The 21,484-nt window shown below is 37.8% G+C and overlaps 1 protein-coding gene and 2 long non-coding RNA genes across 3 annotated transcripts in view; 2 read left to right on the plus strand and 1 right to left on the minus strand.

Annotated features, from left to right (window-relative positions):
* Positions 1-1,970: 1,970 nt before the first annotated feature.
* On the minus strand, positions 1,971-20,697 carry LOC137396833 (uncharacterized). Its single transcript, XR_010978624.1, has 4 exons — positions 20,584-20,697; positions 9,944-10,061; positions 5,071-5,185; positions 1,971-2,708 (listed from the first exon to the last, which is right to left on the minus strand). It is a non-coding gene; the product is annotated as an uncharacterized lncRNA (long non-coding RNA).
* LOC137396856 (uncharacterized) lies at positions 7,201-9,196 on the plus strand. The gene is made up of 2 exons (XR_010978632.1): positions 7,201-7,328; positions 8,297-9,196. It is a non-coding gene; the product is annotated as an uncharacterized lncRNA (long non-coding RNA).
* Positions 20,698-20,944: 247 nt separating the features above from the next.
* Positions 20,945-21,484, plus strand: part of LOC137396563 (cyclin-dependent kinase-like 1) — a 29,992-nt gene continuing 29,452 nt past the window's right edge. Inside the window, exon 1 of the mRNA XM_068082878.1 lies at positions 20,945-21,228. Within this exon, the coding sequence (XP_067938979.1) occupies positions 21,226-21,228 (3 nt within the window). The 5' untranslated portion in view covers positions 20,945-21,225. The remainder of the gene's footprint in view (positions 21,229-21,484) is intronic.

A 21,484-nucleotide genomic window follows, 5' to 3' on the forward strand; every position in this document is an offset into this window, starting at 1 on the left:
TCTAGTTTTATATATAGATGCTAGCGGAATGCCAAACATTGCACGAGTCTTTAAAATCAGCATACAAACCGGGACAGGTAATGTGGTTGCCGTCCATTTGCCATTAGCCTAGTCTATAGCCAATGGCTAGTTGGGGCGTGTACTAATAACACCGCAAGAGCAAGCATTATATGACTTTGTGCCATGCAGAGCGGTATGCAAATTTTACTTAAATAGCAGCATAAGTCACCCAATGATTCATTCAATCTCGCTTATCTTGATTGGGACAATATTGGCTTGGAAAATGGGAGGATCTAAGATCAAATCCAGCATAAAACAAATAATTCAATCCTAAATTTTAATAACTATATCTCGAACACTGACACACACACACACGCACACACGCACGCACGCACGCACGCACGCACACACACACACACACACATGCACGCACGCACGCGCACACACACATACCCACAAACTTCGAGATTTCTACACCTGCAGTTACAGTGAATTGCTTTCAAAACAGTAATAATTTTATCAGTTACCTGAGAATTGACACAAAGAACTTAGCAAACACTAAACCATATTCTTTTAAGGCAAGTATTCAATCATCATAGCAAAGTGTTTAGTCATCTTTAAATTAGTCATGAAGATCTCAGGCTATAGTGCTGATGCTAGTGCTGATGCTTATCTGTTTAGCTGCTGTCGATAGCCCCCATCCGACTTGGTATTCTCCAATATAGATCAAAGCTACTGTAGTCCCTGTAATACTGTCAGAGGTAGGCGATCAGAAAATATTGAAAATAGATTTAAAGAGTCTGAGAGGACATGCTATAAAAACCCACAAATGACAAGTGGAACTTTGATTTGTCGGGCAAAATCACTGCGTATAAAATGTTAAAGTCAGCAATTACATTTGTTCTGAACCTTAAGTTTTATCTGATCGGTGGCTGGTTGAAATTACTGAATAGCAACTGTAGAATCGAGTGCACCTAACACTGTTGGTAGCCTGTTTCTGGCAATGCTTCTAGCTTTGGGCATAATAATGAACTTATTCACTCAGCCAAACAACTACCTCAAAAAAGTTGAGTGAAAAGATAACTCCAAAGGTTGAATAACCAATATGTAACATAAAAAGGAAATTTGATCAGGTAGTAAACTATTATTACTGAGCCCTACTTTACTAGGAAGATAAAAAACTTAGGTGCAAAAATTTGGTCTTTTGCAGCACATAACGCTTCTACATGTATGTGCATATTTATAGTAGTACCTGCACCGCTTGTCTCCGTAATTGGTGACGTCTTTATACATGTAACTAGTCCACATAGTGAAAGTGGTACCTACAAAACTCATCTATACTTGCTTGTGACCTCCACATACATAGGACAAACCAAAATATTTTTGAATTGGCACTTGTGAAGGCTGGTGTATTTGACTACTTGACTAGTGACATTTACCAAGCTCATCAACCTTTTAATAGTGAAACCTGCAGAGCTTGTCTGTGTATTTCTTTAGTGAGAGCAGCCAGTACAAAGTTTACTATTATAGCTATACTCTGGCTGTCCAATACTCTGTGAAAGACTGTCAGGTGTAAAACCCTCATGTAGAGTTGTTAAAAGAGGCTTGGTGATGGTAGACTGGCACATGTGTTAGCAATCTGGTTTATCAAGCTGAAGGTGAAGAGTTCAAATCTCAAGCCCTGGATCTTTTTCTAAACTTTCAACTGAGGCTTTACAAGAATGGACACTGATATTATTATGGTGAAGACTAACACTCCGGCAGTCTGGTGTGCCATGATATATCCTCATCTGTAGTAATTAAATGAAAAACTATCCCGTGGCAAGACAGTAGGTTGTCATAGGTGGCGGGGTGTTGGTCTACCAAGCCAGAAGCTGCTAGTTCAAATACTGTAGACAGTAATATATTTTCCTGAATTTTCCTGAGTGGTATCATACGGATGAAAAATCAAAGATCTTACATTGGCAACAATATAATCGATAATATATTATTATAAATAATGAAAGATATTTGTAGAGAGAGAGTGCAATGATAGCAGCAAGTACAAGTAACGATATTTTGATGAACGGAAATACAATTAGTTGAGCATTTCTTTGATTATCTAATAAGGTGAGTGGTGGAAAAAGAATTATAAAATAAATCTGAAACCACAACAATTGAAAATAGAACAGAAAAGTACAAATAACTTATTAACCTGAATTACGGCTCACATAACGAATAATCATTTAAACGGAGTGACTATGTCAAAAAGTCTAAAAAGTATTCCGTCTACATAAATCATACGAATCATTACACACTTCACAACTCCATCAACTTTTGCATACCTTGTGACTTTCTAATTGTAAGTCATTTTATACACGATTTACCAAAAGAAAGGTGACGAGCATGTGTTAAAAAGCTACGGAACCAGAAGTATCGTGACTGTCTCGCCTTTGTTGCACTTCTCAAGGTCAAACATAATGTTTTGTTAACGGGTCAATAACCAAGCTATGAAAGATCACCTTACAGGTACCTGCCCACTCATAAACTCATAGAATCTCCCATACCCACATTTGTTTACATAATCATTGACAAGCACGTCTTCACCAATTACTGTGACATCATCATCAGTGGACTGTATTCGTCGATCAGCTGTAGCAGAGGTAGTGATGCAGGTCAACAGACCATGTCAGAGTTTAGAGTTTCAACTTGCCCTGCCAGAAGACAGCCTATAAAGGAGTAAACATTGTAAATAACCAGAGGCAACTACTAGAGCAGCAATTACTGTATCTCACAGCAAATTAAAGCTTAAAGCTTAAATCTTTACTGCATCATCTTTACTAGGTAAATCAGACACACGGATTTCTTTTTTGTACTCAAAATAAAGATTGGTCCATTAACTTTCAAAGTCATCAAGGCTTTTTACAGCGTTTTAATATGTCTCCCAGACAACACAATCGATGCAACAAGCTACGCCCATAAATATGGGACGTTTTTAGAAACGGAAGTTCCTAAAACGTTCCTGACACAGCTTTGTGACCTAGCCTAGCTTTTTAGGGACGGAAGTTGGTGATGTTTAGTTTGATCTAGAATTATAGATATGAGTGTTTTAAAACCCAATAATCTCTAAACTCCGCCTTCAAAATAATCTCAGTCTTTTCTGAAAGGTAGATAAGCTATTTAACAAAGCTTGTAGCTTGTTAAATGATGTTTAATAGTCTGAAGGTCTAGATAAATGAGCTCAAAGGGCCTTATTTTATTATAAGCTAGAGTTGTTAATGGATCACTTGTAAGCTAGGCTATGCCATAAAAATAACGATCTGCGCTAAAGGTATCTCGGCATTGTCACGTTGACGGTGGTCGTCGATTATTGAACCATGAATTGATGTCATTGATGAAGCATCGCGGAAACGCCGAGCAAGTTTGCAGTTGACAAACTTTCCCAATGCTTCGTCGAGCATTGGCAACCGCCTTTCAAATGTGAACTATTTCAGCGATGGTAATTCACGGTAGTGGATAGCGTGATCTATTCATATCCCTTTATGATTGTCGCTGTGGGACTACATTTTGATTCACACATGCTAAAACGGAGAGGTTTCTTCGCAAAAAATTAAAAAGATAAATGTCATGGAGTATTTCCTGATGCAAACCTGGATAGGTTTGTGATAATGTGAACATGGTTATCATTGATAATCGCTGGAGTATTGTGGCGCAAACACCAAGACCCGGCGATGTAGCGTGAACCAGCCTTCAATAGCCACCGCCTTCCAAATGACATCGTTTTAGAGACAAAATGCAAATTAGTCTCGAAACTGTTTGTAATTCTTTTACCGAGGCAATAAATATGAAAAATAGTGTAACCCTAGTGACCAGCATAGTTGACTTGCTATTTGCTATACTCGGGATGGTGGCAGTTATGGTTTGAACTAGTTGACTGTGAAAATAATGAGTACGGTTTATATATGCTGTATTCCTGTAACTCAAAGATAACCTCAAAAGTTTGGTGTGAGGCTTATACATACAGCATTTTCATGAAGATTTACGGTACCGAAAGAAGATTTACCTCAATGATTTACACAAGGATCTACCAAATGAATTATTCTGATTACTTTTAAATGATACCAATTGACATTAATGACTTCTGTATAAATTTACTCAGAAAAATATGTTTGTACACATATGAAAAGCTGTTTGTGTCAAGGAAGCCCTATTGTCTTCATCGGCCGAAAGCTAATCATGAATACAACCAGCGTGTATTGGAAATGAATAAGGTATAATGGAAATGGTAAAATTTATTATTTCATCCATATACAGACATGCCAGTTATTTTTCTACCTATTTGGACAAATGTAGTCATTTGTAGTTATCTAATGCAAACACACCCATTAAAATCATCAAAATTCGATAAACATGCTATGCTGTACGTGGTAGGCCTATATTGAAAGTAAAACAAAATACTGAGTTAATCTTAGTTACAATAGTTACCTACAGTAACGTTTGTGTATTTAGTGATTAATGTCTGCAATATTTATTTTTCATCTGCAATAAAATGTAACATTGTAATGTACCATGTTCAGTGGCAGCAGTACATACCATACATAGTTCTTACATTCAAGACAGACGTATAACATAGATGTTGAATTTAACTTAAATCAGTTCAGCTTACTAAACACATACACAATACTAAGTTTTAATATGTATTTTACTAAACTTTAACTTTTTCATTGGCCATATATTTATCTCCTAACTGTACCCAGTATCATTTCCAGTATAACTTATGACGAATAATGCAGAAATGAGGGAGAGAAGTGATGCATTCGACGAATAGCATTCTATATCTTGCAATAACATAATAGCATTTAATATATGATTTTGTACTTCAGAATTAACTAGTAAGAACTGCTAGCTGAAGTTGAATATTTAGGTATTGAAATTCATGCAACACCAAAACTCTCCTCAACAGAAAAGTAAATTATTAGCATCGTTGCCAAAGAAATTAAACAAAAAAACATGAAATTAAAGGAAACAAGGAAATTGCTAAGATGGTGCTAAAACAGATGAAAGTAATGATATGATACATAATTAACTCACACTGTCAATATTTGCTGCCTTATGTCATGATTCTCAATATCCTCGACTGGGTGGAACTGATCAGCCACAGTAAAATGAGCTGTATAAAGAGATGCAGAACATATCAGTTCATCACCTAAAATGGAAGGACTGTAATATTTACAGTGAGCTTAAAGTATAAATGCGTTAGACCAATAAAGGCAAGATATGAAAAAAACGGAACATATAATATTGCATTAATTTGGTGTATTCATGGTACATGTGCATTGATACATGACCTAGTAACTCTTTATTATAAAAAATAGAAATTATAGGTCGGCCATTAAGTACACTGCTTATTTCAAGTGTTTGTGAAAACCAATCAAAATTAATTACTAGGTGCATAATTTATGCTTCCCTAATTGGAAACATATATACAGATGTAGCCACTTTAATTATGAGCTAACACTCACTAAGTAGTTAAACCTTAACTGCCACATTCCTGAGTAGAGGTCTGTCAAACAGCAAATCAACTATGCTGATCACTCTGCTCACACTATTTTTCATATTTATTGCTTCAATAAGAACCATTCCAAACAGTTTAGAGACTATTTTGCATTTTGTCCCACAAACGATGTCATTTAGAACGGGTTGCTATTAATGGCTATAGTTCATTTAGAGGCGTAACCTAGCATACAATTGACCTGTTTCCAATGTTAGCTTATGATAAAATCGTAGTTTTTTCAGTTATCTTTTCTTGTCATCCAACCCATAAAACATCATGTAACAAGCTACAAGCAATATTAAATATCTTATCTACCTTTTAGGAAAGACTGAGATTATAATACAGGCTGAAATTAGAAAAGAATGGGTTACAAGACACCCATTTCGATAGAGTCATTTAATCGCATTCTCTTATTTGCCGTGTCATGGGTCAACCGTCTTTCAAATAGTCTTAGAACACAATTATATATTGGTAAAGTTTCCATCGAATGCATTACCTGTGCCGTACGTGAACTGCTGCTCATGCAACCAACAGTTATACAACTCCGCTAAACAATATCAAAGTTTAGCGTAAAAGCTAGTTCCGTTCAATTCCCTACAACCAAACAGGCAAACTGCTAAACTTTAATCTCGAGAGTAAGTTTTGTTGATACAACGCGGCAAAAAAAACTGACCAATGGCTGGGACAAAAAAACATCATGTCTGAAACAACAAGACATCATAAAGAGAAACTATTGAATACGAGGGACATGGTAACCCAGGAGCGTGCTGTTTTTATATGTATTATAGTTATATAGCCTTTGACTACAACCTAACCCTATAATAAAACCACATATAAAGATAAAGTTTTTATAACAAACTATTAGTAATTTTCTAACCATTGAACTTAAAACCCCTGGAATGGCAAGAGGTCATTCGCGAGTACGGAAATCCGGTCGACGCCATTATCAGTTAATGTTCAAGTTAATTCCATTGTGTTCAATGTGAGAAAGAAATCTAATTTCAGATTTAACAGCTATGGAAGGTCAGGAATACACTGCTCAATCAAAGGAACAGACTACTAAGATTACTACTAATAATTTATGTACGAAAGATAAGGGTGTAGGTGCACAGTGCTATTGCTATTCCATGAACTGCAAAAACCGCAAGAAAGGACTTTTAAAGGAAAAGGCATGACATTTCACAAGTGAGTCACTTCTACTACTAGTTCTGTTACTATTGCTCAAGTCTACGACTACTAATAGTTGTGCTACTACTAGTTAGTACTGCCACTAGTTAGTTCTACTACACTAGTCACTGGGTGAGTGAGAGTTGATCAGTGTCACTACTGAGTGTACGAGTTTGACTGTATTTTGTCGGTGATTAGATAAATTTATAAGCTAGTGAGTGAAATGTTCTTCCTTCAGAACGAAGGTTTTTTATTATTTAAATTTTGAATTTTTTAATAATAATATTTTGGAACTACAACCCATTAGGTTATTTCTAAATATTTATATTTGAAGGAAGTGTTTGTCGTGCTTATAATATTATTTATTGTTGTACCTGGATCTAGCTAGCAGTAAGGAGATAAGAGTAATAATACTATTGTTATTACTACTGTTGCTAACTAACTACTACAGTTTCATTTTAATTTTTAGATTTCCAAACAAAGCAACTGAGAACTCTCATTATTTACAATGGTATCGCAACCGCAGAAGAGTGAATAAGCCTGATCCTTGAGCACTTATCTGCAACGAACATTTCAATGATCCATGTTTTAACAGCAGGTTAAAACGTTCGACTGAAGCCATTTAAAGGTAATATTTTTCAATGATTAAATTTAAAACCATATTGTCAAGCACAGTGCTGCAAGGTTGCTCAACTTAAAGTAGCTATTATCTAAAATAAATTTAGAAACCTCAAACAGCACCCAAAACAGTGACAGCTGCCACAGCAAGTGCCCATGAATATGTCTGCAGCTTAGCAGTTGTGTGATCTGTTCTCTGTGATTCTTCATCTTCGTTTCTGGGATTTAATGTCCAACGCATAAATTATGCTGTCCTTTTTATCAAATGTTAACTGTGTAAATGTTTTTTTCATTTCCTAGTTGTTGTAATAAAACTACATAATACTCCTGCAAATCATAAATTCCAAATTGATAGCAATAACTTGCAATTTAGAACATAAAACATCTTTTTGGAACAAAAAAAATCGATTTAAATAAAAAAAAAATCAAATAAAACAATAGAAATCGATTTTTTGATTTAAAAAAAATTATCAATTTTTAACAACCCTGCCTACAACACAACAGGGTAAGACGTGGTGAATCTTTTCATATCAAATAACGGTAATGTGAATTTTGTTGCAAGTCAACCATTAAGCTTTATGCCTAAGATGGGTGTGAATGACTTCCAGTGAAAATTGCTACATTTTCATTTTATATAGCGATATGGTAGCATTTTGAGCTGTTTTATTTTCATTTATTTTATTACTTGTATGGTTGTTTATTAAGGGTACTATGTTTATGTGAATAAGACATTCATTTTTGTTGATTTTATGTAATTGTTATAATTGATGCTTTTGTTTAGGGGGTTGGAATAATAATCCTACTGTTACTCAGTTTAAGGCTACCTTCGCAGACTTATCATCAAATGTGGTGCAGAATCAGATGCTAGTAAGACAGGTAATGTTACTGCTCAAAACGAGATTCTCATCATACAGGCTACTCCAGAAGTTGATCAGTTTGTCGAACTCATTGATTTCAGATGTCAAATTTCTGTTATAGGTAACAGTATAGTCTATATAGCTGGCTACATTGTGCAAAAGCTAACTAAAGTGCTGTCGTGACATTGGCCGTCAGTTGCTGGTTACCACTAAGTCAAATATCCAGTACCGACATCTCTATACTCTACTCAAGCTACAAAACAATGGAGGATTGGTGCGTCCATCAGACGATGTCATCAGGATCCTGCTAGTTGCAGATCAATACTTTCGTATTCATACAAAGCCAGATCCACTCCATTGTGTGGTGTATTTTATCAGTAGTGTAAGGTCTAGTGATGTGTTATGCTTTGGGAAACACCTTACGGATACGGCAGATGGCATATCCAACCACTGTGTCATTGATGAAAAACTTAATTCAGTCGTTTTATGATCTCCGACAGCATCATTATGCTAAAATCCTACACTCAAACTGCAAGGTGCATCTTTGTGGCATACAATACTAAAGTAGTACTTTTTAAAGGCCAGTAACAATATAATCACTGTAATATTCATCTGCAGCTGTTGTTGTGCTATTATTCCTAATCTAATTTAGTTCTAAGAAACTGATGCACCTTGGCTCAATATTCAGTGGTATACAAATCTCCTTTTACACAGTTTCTGTAACGTGTATGTATAAGTTTAATCATCTGATTACACTAATTCCTGCATTTCCTTGTTTGCATTATTTTGATTATTCTCTATTACAACGGTTTTTAATTTCCGTTTAGTTGTTGCAGTAGTTCATTCCATCTTTTACAAATACTGTATTATACATATCATACATTCATAAGCTATTATCACTTAAATCTTGAAAACAGTTTCTGTTTTGGCAGCATACCTATGTGTTGTTTTTATCGAAATACTTCATGTGCTAAGTTTTTCCATATGCATTTATGCATATGTAATATAAATTTTAATATAATGGAAGTTGTTATTTGCCTGAATATATCATTTGCTGGGTTTATGCGTTTGTAATACAACAGTTTGTATGAGTAACATGGTCGACGAAAATTTATTATACATCTACTTATCATTTGATATATCCCACTCCATATGTTATAAATAGGTTTTCTTCTATCAGGGCACTCTAAACGTTGTGTAGGAGTAGCTTTCATTAACACCCAGCTGGAAAATAACTATTCAATATGTACATTTCTGTCATTTTTCACCGTTTGTTTACAAACGGAACTAGCATTCGATTAGCTCTCCAATATGGCGCATACGTTTACGTATTATCAACGTAAAAGTCACGTGATTGCCATTCCAGGGGTTTTAAGTTCAATGTTTCTACCCTTTGCGATTGTTTTCGATGTTTGAGGTAATCTGATGGCCAAGACTTTCCAAGGCTGAAATCAACAAAAACCTCAGAGCAGTTAAACAACTTGTAAGGAAAAGGTGCATGAAATGACGTCATTAGTCGCTATAGTCGCTATAGTTGAAATCTGTTCATAGTGTTCATAGTAAAACCCACTTTTATCTAAATTCATCCTCAAAATAATATCAGTATTCTGTGAAAGGTAGATAAGGTATTTCGCTATTAGCTATTACTAACTATTAGCTTGGTTGCCAACAACCTAAACAATGAAACAGCAATCTAAAGGAAACAAGGGAATTGCTAAGAAGGTGCTAAAACGGATGAAAGTAATGATATGATACATAATTAACTCACACTGTCAATATTTGCTGCCTTATGTCATGATTATCAATATCCTCGACTGGGTGAAACTGATCAGCCACAGTAAAATGAGCTGTATAAAGAGAAGCAGAAGAACATATCAGTTCATTACCTAAAATGGAAGGACTGTAATATTTACAGTGAGCATAAAGCATAAATGCGTTAGACCAATAAAGGGAAAATATGAAAAAAACGGAACATATAAGATTGCAGTAATTTGGTGCATTCATGGTACATGTGCATTGATACATGACCTAGTAACTCTTTATTATAAAATATTAAAACTATGAGCTGGCCTTCAAGTATACTGCTTATTAGAAGCGCTTGTTAAAACCAAGAAGATGTATGTGAAGCGTACACGCAGACTACGTTCTCGAAGGAAGAGTAAGAGGGGAGTAAGAGTAAAGTCATAGACGATGTTTGAGCAAAATTTGAAACATATTGTAACCCTAGGAAGAACCACATATATAATATAAGCTAATTTTTTGAAGCTAAACCAAATGGGGATGAATCATTTGATATGTTTCGGTTTAGGATTAGGAGATATGCAGATTCTTGTGATTTTGGTAATCAATTAGAACTGAACACGAGAGATAGAATACTTTTTGGTATGCATGATTCTAGATTAGCTGAACGTTTGATGGAAAAGCCAGACGATGAATTAACATTAGAGAATGTAGTAAGGTGGTGTAGGTTAGCTGAGTTGAGCAAAGCTAGTCATGTGTTAGAATCCACACATATAGCAGAGGCTACTGCAGCTCACCCTATTGAACCTGGTCAATTCCAATGGTTCAAACCTAAACGACCAGGTGACAAATGTCAGAAATGTGGACACGTGAAGCATTCACAAGGTAAAACATGTCCAGCAAAATAAAGTTCCTGTCACAAATGTGGTAGAGTTGGACATATCCAAAGGTGCTGCAGGTCAGAGGCAGTTCAGGAAGTGGAAGAACCTGAGTTTGAGGCTGATGAATTTTTTTTTGCTTATGTCAAATATGAATCTAAATCTAGCCCGAGGAATGTAAAACTGATAATTAACAACAGCGACATTAAATTCAAAATCGACTCCGGAGCAGATGTGACGCTCATGACTGCTGACACATACCAAAAGCTGCAGCCAGTGCCTTAACTGACACCTACCAATGCTGTTCTCGACAGTGTGTCTGGCACCATTGAGTGTAGATGGACGTTCATGGCAAAAACCCTAGTCAAGGACAAACTGTATAAGTTCAAGGTTTATGTAGCAAAATGTACTAACGAGTTATTATCTAGAACCTTGTCTGAGATGATGCAGTTAGTAAAGTTGGACATCTATGAGGTGCGCAGACAAAAGGATAAACTGAAAGAGCTAGGGTGCATGAGAGGGTGGGCTGTGAAAACTTGGCTAAAACCAGGAGTGGAACCGTTTAAAGTGACAGCTGCTCGCATGATACCCATACCGTTGATGAAGGCTGTGCATGAGGAATTGCAAAAAATGCAGCAAATTGGCGTCATTGAGCGGGTAACAGAACCTACTGATTGGTGCTCACCTATAGTGGTTGTACCAAAAGAAACCAGACAAGGTAGAAAGAAGGTCAGAATACGCGTTGATCTCAGAGAGCTTAACAGAGCCATCAAGCGGGAGCATTACACTATTCCTACTGTAGCTGACATTATAACAGAAAGGGAAGCAGGAAAAGTGTTCTCTAGTTTGAATGCAGCCTCAACCTACTATCAGATGAGACTGGATGGTGAAAGTCTGAGGCTTACTACATTTATTGGACCGAAAGGAAGATACTGTTTCAAAGGAGTCCCTTTTGGAATAAGCTCAGCCAGCGAAATATTCCAGGCCAAAATCAATGAATTCTTAGAGGGCATAGATGGAGTGGTTGCCTATCAGGATGACATTATTGCCACAGGACATGACATGGAAGATCACAACCGGCGTTTGAATATTGTCCTTCGACAGTTGAGAGACAATGGGGTGAAACTAAATAAGGAGAAATGCATGTTTGGAGTGGAAAAGTTAAGATTTCTGGGATATGTGTTCAGCTCAGAAGGCATGAGTGTGGATAGTAGCAAATTTGAGGCTATCATGAATATGAAGCCACCAGAAGATGCTACGGGGTTGAGATTGATAATTGGTATGATAAATTACTTGGGCAGGTTCATCCCTAATCTTGCCAAAACCATGAGACAAATGTCAGCCTTATTGAAGGAGGATGTGGTATGGCAGTGGGCCCTGGAACAGCAAAGTGCCCTGAAAGAGGTACGAGAGCAACTCCTGACAGCTCCTACTCTGGCATTTTACAGCCCAAATAAAGAGACTACAGTAGCCGCTGATGCTAGCAGCTATGGACTCGGTGCCGTCATTCTACAGAGAGACAATGAAGGTAATGACAAACCTATCACATTTGCATCCAGAGTCCTTACACCAGCAGAGTGCAGAAGATACTCGCAGATAGAGAAGGAATGCTTGGCAAGTGTATGGGCATGTGAAAAGTTTGATCGGTAACTGTGGGGCTTGGACAGTTTTCATTTGGTAACAGACCACAAGCCACTGGTGCCTCTCTTCAAGGGTTGTGATTTCAATGCTGTCCCTATTAGATGCCAGAGACTGTTAATGAGGCTAATGAGATACAATCCACAGGCACAGCATGTTTTTGGAAAGCGTCTGTTAATAGCTGACTGTTTATCATGACACCCAGTGCACAGCTGTGAGGATAAGAATGATAGGGAAGTAGCCCACTATGTGAATGAACTGTTAGAAACTTTACCTGTGTCAGCATTGTGCATTGATAGAATCAGAACGGCATCGGTGACTGAAGACACCATTGTATGGACTATAAAATTTACTACTGAAGGATGGCCCAGGTATTTCAAGGATGAATCTGAAGCGCTCATTGACTTTCACAGGAATAGAGCTCACCTATCTGTGGCAGACGAACTCTTGCTGCATAATGCATACATTGTAATTCCCACTGATCAGAGAGAGGAGGTATTGAATGTGATTAACCAGGGCCACATGGGCGTAAACAAATGTAAGCTCAGAGCTGGCGTAGCTGTTTGGCGGCCACAAATCAACAAGGATATTAAAGGCAAGATAGCCAGATGTGGATTGTTTAAGAAAACTCGACCGGCTCAGGTAAATGAGTCTATCAGGCAAACCCCATTGCCTGAGGGACCATGGAGAGTTGTTGAAACTGACCTGCTGGTACACAATGAAATGACATATGTCGTCGTAACAGATTACTTCTCGAGATACGTAGAACTGGTGCACTTGACAGAGACCACAAGTGAAGCCCTAATTAACATGCTTAAATGAGCATTTTCTCGGTGGGGTGTGCCTGAAAAGATAGTCAGTGACAATGGCCCACAGTATAGCAGCAAAGCCTTCCGCGAAGTTGCTAACAAGTATGGTTACGTGCACTTTACTTCGTCACCGAAATACCCTCAATCAAATGGACTAGCAGAGCGTAGTGTAAGGACTGTCAAACGCATATTAGATCAGGAGGATCCTTTACTAGCTCTAATGGTATATAGAGCCACTCCTATTGAAGCTACAGGTCTCTCGCCAGCTGAGCTCATGACTGGGCGTCCTTTCAGAACTACAATGCTGTCGCTACCACAGAACATGATGCCAACCAATAAGACAGAGGAGGATGTCAATAAGACAGAAAGGAAAGCCAATAGATACAAACAAGGCTCTTGTCCGTTGCTTCCACTAAACCCAGGTGATCAAGTTGGGATGAGAGATGACATTGAAAAAACCTGGTCAGAGCCTTTGGAAGTGACAGGAGAGGCTAATGGCCCTTGTTCATACATTGTAGAGCGCCAAAAGGGCCAAAAGTAAAGGCGCAATTGAAGGCATTTACAATGGATACCAAAGGCAGATACTGATGATTTGACACCAGAGATTAATAATAATACAGGCAACCAGGTGTTAGATTCACCTAGTAGGGCAACACCTGTAGTCGGCCCAAAGCCCCCACCAGTCACCCGTTATGGACGCAAGGTCATAGCGCCCACTAGGTTGATAGAGAAAATGTAAAGCAGCTTTTATTGGAAGGTTTTGCAAAATTTGGCACTGATCCTTGTTGTTTTTAGTTTTATGCTTTCAGTTTGTATTTTGCCATGTGCCTTATTTTCCTAATATGGATAATCAGTCTTAGGAACCTTGTTCCTTTATATCATATAGTTTACTCGGTTTACAGTTATGTTTACAATATCTATATAAATTATGGTTTTCAAAAGGGGAAGATGTTTCCTGTTCTCATAATTATTGTAAGGTGTTAATGCGGAAATAAACCATGGCAGTTTGCCAGACACACACCCAGAAACCTGATCAGGTTTCTGAAACAGTAATTATTTATTATAAAAGATAAAAATTATGAGCCGGCCTTTAAATACACTGTTTACTACAAGCATTTCTGAAAATCACTCAAAATCAATTACTAGGTGCATAATCAATGCTCACTATGGTATACTAGAAATTTATGTATACTGAAAACCATTGCAGGAATATAGCTACTTTAATTATGAGCTTCAATTCACCGAGTAGTTAATGACATGTAGTCTTATTAGTCATGTAGGATATTTGCATGTAACTGCAATTATATGATTTCAGGGCTTTAAGGCTTTTTTATGAAAGTCAGAACACTGTAGGCATAAACAGCTTAATGTTAATTTTATAGCTATTTAAGCCATTCTGTCTGTTAACTCTCAGACTGTGAACAACACACAATAAATACATTATTTCAAGCACTACTCAATAAATCTATACTATTTGACATGGTGTCAGGAGTAGGATCATAGGATTGCATCCGTTTTATTACAAGTGTGACATGGCTGAAGGAGGCTTAAGACCACCAGGCAATTTTATTGTACAACAGTCTACTGGCAATCCAAGTGAGTCAAGTCGCAACTGGTCAGCATGGCTACAGCAATTTGACCTCTATATGATAGCTTCAGAAAAATCTACTAAAGACGAATAAATACAAGTGGCGACATTGCTCACACTGCTTGGAGCAGAGGGACAATAACTCTTTCATACATTTAACCTATCTGCTGAGAATGCTAAAAAAATAACACCGGTCAAAGAAGCTTCCACAAAACATTTCGCTCCTAGAGTTCGTGAGGAATTTGAAAGGTACAAATTTTACAGTAGAGTCCAGCAAGAGGGTGAGCCTTTTGACAAGTATGTCACAGTACTGAGAGACTTGCGGTCAACATGCAATTTTCATAAGGCGGAGAGTGACAAGGCACTAAGGGATAGGATTGTATTTGGAATAAATTCTGAGTGAGCGCGTGAAGAACTGCTTGGCGTTGATGGTGATTTAACATTAGCCAAATGTTTGGATATATGCCAGAGAGCAGAGGCTACTGCGAAATACATGCAAAATATTAGAAATATGCCACCTGGTAACATTAATGCAATAGTCAACTGTGAGTCAGATTCTGACAGAACACATACACAAGGGGAAATGCCTGATCTCACTGTAAACACATTAATGAGCAGACACAGCACCAATAGAAATCGGTGGCACACTGCAGCTAGTAATAACAGCCCCACTACCATGCCACTGGAAATCAGAAACTGTAAGTTCTGCAAAGGAAATCATGCTCGCCGTAACTGTCCAGCCTACGGCAAGTGCTGCAAAGACTGCCGGAAAATTGGTCACTATGCAAATTCCAAGGCCTGCAATGCTGACATTAAACCTATAGCCAGGGCTAATGAGGTGATTATTGCTGATGACAATGCTGCGTACACAATCAACACTACAGACATCACTGGTAAGGAATGGTTTATTGACGTTAAGTGTGAAAATCGACTAATACAGCTTAAAGTTGATACAGGGGCTTCATGTAATGTCATGCCAAAGTCTGTTTATAATTCCTTACAAGGTCAAAGCTTCAACTGAGAAAACATAGCCAATCACTTTTGTCTTTTAGGGGACATAAATTGCATGTACTAGGGGTAATATCACTGTCTATTGAATATAGTAATGTTTTTTCGGCACATGATTTTGTGGTGACAGACCATGGACAGGTAGCTCTGTTGGGTTTGCCTAGTACCAAAACATTGGGTCTGGTGTGCACAGCTGATAGCATTACAAATAGCGTTGCATCACAGTATCCCAGCGTTTTTGATGGGATAGGCTAATTGCCTAGTAAACACGCTTTGAGACTGAAAGATAATTGTAAGCCTGTTGTACAACCTGCTAGGCGGGTGCCATTCAGGCTCAGAGAGCAACTCAAGTGTACGCTTTCTGAGATGGAAGACAATGGTACTATAGCTAAAGTGAGGGTGTCTACCGACTTGGTCCATCCAATTGTCAATGTCCTTAAACCAAATGGCTCTTCGAATTTGTTTAGACCCTTCAGAGCTAAACAAATGCATTTGTAGAGAACATTTTGCTTTGCCAACAGTCACGGAGATATTTGCTAAACTGTCAAAATCTCGAATCTTTACCAGCTTGGACTGCACATCAGGGTTTTTGCAGCTTGAGCTTGACCATAGTAGTAGCATGCTAACCACTTTTGCCACACCTTTTGGCCAATATAGATTATTGAGGCTTCCCTATGGCATTAGCTCTGCGCCTGAGGTTTTTCATAGAACAGTGAGCGAGTTGTTTGGTGACATTGAGGGTGTTGAGGTGTATGTCGATGACCTGCTCGTGCATGCTCCTACTAAATCTAAACATGACAAACTTCTGGCTGCAGTGCCTGAGCGATGCAAGGCTGTCAATCTGAAGTTGAACTTGTCCAAATGTTTCTTTGAACGCACTGAACTAAAATACCTGGGTCATATATTAGGCAATGGGGTTATAAAAGCAGATCCTGCAAAAGTAGAGGACATAGTTGCTATGCCCGACCCAGTTTGCAAAGAAGATGTTCGGCGGTTTTTAGGAATGGTCACTTACCTTTCAAAATTTTGTGATAATCTAGCTACTTTGACTACTCCACTCCGGGAGCTCACTAAAAGGAATTCTGTGTGGGAGTGGTCAGAGGGTCATAAACAAGCTTTTGAGTGCATAAAGTCAGTAATATCAAAAGGGCTAGCTTTGAGAATGTTTGACCCAGAGAAACCAGTGACTGCTTCGGTTGATAGTAGCCAAAATGGAGTGGGTACAGTAATTCTGCAGGAGGGACAGCCAATAGAGTTTGTTAGTTGTGCACTTACTGACACACAGAAGGCTTATGCCCAAATAGAAAAAGAGTTTTTGGCTGTACAATTTGGCCTGCAGCGATTTCACCAGTATGTGTATGGGCAGGCAGTGACAGTGCAAACTGATCATATGCCACTTTTGGGTATCATGAGGAAAGGCCTGAATGACTTAACAGCACGGTTACTGCGAATGAGATTACGCATGCAGCTATATGACTTTGAATTAGTCTACGTGCCAGGCAAATCGTTGATGTTGGCAGACACACTTAGCAGGGCATACTTGAACAGGGTAGGTGAAAATTCTGAAACTATGATTTGAGAAACAATGAGCAAATACAAGCTGTTGTATATGGAGTTTTGCCAAATGTGTTTTTCAGAGATAGACTGGTAGATTTCACCAGCAAGGACCCTTCTGTGGAGGTTCTCAAATCATATATTACAAAGGGGTGGCCAGCACATCGGAGGTTTTGCCTAGATGGAGTCAAACCATTGTGGAATCTGAAAAACGAGCTCACATGTAACAATGGCTTGATATTACGCAACAACCAAATAGTTATTCCTGCAGGAATGCAAAAAGAAATTCTTGACATCATGCAAATTGGGCATCTGGGCACTGTTAAGTGTATAATTGAGGATGCAAAGAATTCAGTCTATTGGCCTGGCTACCTTGCACATGTAAAAGAAATGGTTGATTCATGCTTTAGCTGCCAAGAGCATAGCCGAGCCAAATCACTACCGACAGTTGAGCCTTTTGAAGTGCCTGAATACCCAATGCAGTATGTGGCCACAGACATTTTCAATCTAAATGGCAAAGAATACTTGGTAACTGTGGATAGATACTCAAAATGGCCAGATTGTTACGAGCTCAGAAATTCAAATTCTAGAACTGTGATCGAACTATTGCAGCGCCAATTTGCAAACTTTGGTAAGCCTGAGATCCTACTGAGTGATAATGCACCGCAATACAGTTCCTACGAGTTTAGGTGTTTTGTTGAAGAGAATGATATCAAACACATAACCAGCAGCCCCTACTTTTTAAGGGTAATGGGCTAGCAGAGCGCATGAACCAAACCATAAAGAATAGCCTCAGAAAAGCTTTAGAAACAGGCCAGACATTGTTAGACGTTTTAATGACCATCCGTTCAACACCCTTAGGTGATGGGCTGCCCACCCCCGCTGTGCTGTTGCAGTCTAGGTCTAGTTTTGCACTGAGCAGCTGCGCTATAAAAATCTAAACGCAAAGAACATTGATATCCTTTTAAGGAAGCGCCAGGGTCAAGATGTTTTTGGTAAAGCTAGCGATAAAACAATTGCTATGTTTAGTGATGGGGAACATGTATGGTGCAGAGTGGGTCATAGGCAATGGCTTCCAGCAAAAGTCATTGGCCATGCTGGGACGCCTCACAGTTTCCATGTCGAGCTGGAAGGGGGAAAGGTGGTTAGAAAAAATCAGTCATTCCTCAGGGCAAGAAAACAAAACTTGCTTCGCTATGATGTATGCTCAATGCCTAGAGCTAGTGAAAATTCTGGCCTGAACCACGAATTTTATAGACCAGCAAGTAGTGCTCCAACAGTCACCACCAATTCAAGTGAGACTGTACCAACCAGTGCGGCACAAATTACACACAATGCAAATGTCACTGTTACTAGGTCTGGCAGGGTATCAAAACCACCAATACGATATGGTCAAGACACTTAACTCATTCGCACCCAGGCGCGAGTCATCTCGCATATTTATAACGTTGCTATGCACCCAACGCGAGTTAACTCGCGTCTGAAATTTGCCAACTCCTTGCATCGTTATTTTTAAACTATAAAAGAACATTTTTAATTAGTTAGAAAGATAAATTTCTGGCCAATCAGACAAACTTTGAAATTTGCCTCTATGACGTCTCCAGCGAAAGTTATAACCAAGTTAGTACACCCATCTCAGTTTCTACCACAACCGGAAATCATCATGCCGACTTGAAATTTTATCGTTTGTGATAATTTTTTTTCTACTCCTGAAGTAAATATGCAGATTCAGAAGTGGTAAGACATTGAAAGACTGCATAAATCAAATCAAAACATTTTTTTTAGTGTTTCAAAGTTTTTATTAACTTTTAATTTTGCCAATTTGAATCGTTATGCTAGAATAAAAATGCACTCTTCACTCTGCCAGCCGTAGTCGGACTAACGTTATCTTTCGGTTTCGATAGGATCATATTGATTCTTAGAGCTATCTATGAAGTCTGAAAAGTCAAGAACAGAGTTATTGAACATATTTGTATTTTTTGAAACATTTTCATGATGTTTTATTTGAGTTATATTGGCATATAGATTTGCTATGATTTTGTTTGAAGGATGATGCTCGTGAGTAAAAGTTTGAAGTTAGAGTTTCATGATTTTAATGTTCATGACTAACTGCATATGTATAAATAATAATCATAAATATGTATTGTCTGTAATAAATGAGTAATTTCAGTCAAACTTTGTATATTTTGTAATTTTTATGGTGCAAATCTAACTTTGTTTCAGCAAATGACAACTTTTCAAAATTAGAAACTTCCTGAAACTACCTTCTTTGAGGCACGGATCTACATAAAAGAGACACAAGGTGTCTATATGAATGTAATATATTTTGAAAGAAGAGACTTGGTTGGTTCTTTTGAAATTTGATTGAATAAATTATCTCAAGTCTGTCTCCTGTAGTAGTAATTTGAGTTACGACAATTTTCTGAAAAATCAGCGGTATCTGGGGCTAATCGCCTAGAAATTCGTCGGGTGCGAATGAGTTAACATTAGCTATGGTTCGCATTAAGAATGCTTTATTATATTACATTACTTCTACACAAACTGTACACATACTCATTATATACTTCTTGTGGTTTTAATGTATTACTCTTTCTTTCAAATCTAATAGCAGTTTGAGGTATACATGCTGTAATTCTGAACATATCTCTTGTTGTTTTCTTTGGGAAAAGTATGATGACATGTAGTCTTATTAGTCATGTAGGATATTTGCATGTAACTGCAATTATGTGATTTCAAGGCTTTAAGGCTTTTTATGAAAGTCAGAGCACTGTAGGCATAAACAGCTTAATGTTAATTTTATAGCTACCTAAGCCATTCTGTCGTTTTGCCTCAGTTATGTGTTAACTCTCAGACTGTGAACAACACACAATAAATACATTATTTCAAGCACTACTCAATAAGTCTATACTATTTGACAGTTAATACCTTTGATTATTTACGACATACACAGCTAGCAAAGATAAAGCTCAAAACTATAATGATTTGATTCGACTTCGATTCGAATTCTGTATTACCTCCACAAGAACGATAATATTTAATAACATGATAACGAAAAGACGTTTGGCCGGAATAAAAGAAAGGCAAAAGAGGGAGAGAACAAAAGTAAAAGCAAAGTGTTAACAAAGCAGATATGTGACACTGAAAACGTAGAAAATTACGTGATAACACATGGATGTATATTTTAACAGCGAACCTGTGTTAACAACAACTAACATTACATATGGATCTATTGCGTAGGCACCGTAGCAAAAATGTTTTCTACAAATATGTTCCAACGAGAATTGTAAGAAAACCTATTTAGCTCGGCTGTAAAATCTTCCAAAGAAGCTACGTAAAAGTCGAGTCCCTACACACACCCCCTGGATTTTGTGAGAGTATAGCTAATCATACAAGCGATTCCACTATATTTTATCGTTTTCTGATGTTTCCTGCGTAGCAAAGATCTTCATCTGGATATACATGTAATGGGAAAAGGCATTGTGTTCCGCACACCCACCATCCAACATAATCATACGTTCGGAAGACCGCAACGGTTAAATAAAGTCATTATTTTTTGTACAACACGCCGTCTATTCGCGAAATGCCCCGTTCAAACTGTGAGCTGGTAAAAGTTATAGTTATGAGCTCAGATCAAATTCAAAAGTCGTAGAGACCGGCGATGTTTCTCCTTGACAGATTTTATAATGCTCTGTTACCATCTGCACCATCAAAACAAAATTTGCCGTAGTTGCAAGCGCGCAGTCAAATGCATGCGCAGAAAGGAGCTGCTACTAGAGACATTACGGTTCACCGGCTATAGCTTATTCGTCCACATCAGTTCACATTGGAGAGTTTTATGGTGAGTATTATGTGTGTTTCATTATGTGCTAGAATGAGAAATTAAATCATATGTAGTTAATAGAGCTTGTTTACTCAGTTGAGCGTGCTTTAGGCAGATTTTGTGACATACATATATATATATATATTCGAATCTGTCCAATACGCCCGAGGGCATTATATGAACATAAAATTTGAGATAAAATGATTGATAAGAACGCTAAAACCTAATTTGTTGCAACACCAAGATCGTATTAAAAACTGAGGGAGTCGTCAAC

The sequence above is a fragment of the Watersipora subatra genome, chromosome 5 (genome assembly GCF_963576615.1).
Source record: "Watersipora subatra chromosome 5, tzWatSuba1.1, whole genome shotgun sequence".
Classification (NCBI taxonomy): Eukaryota; Metazoa; Bryozoa; class Gymnolaemata; order Cheilostomatida; family Watersiporidae; genus Watersipora; species Watersipora subatra.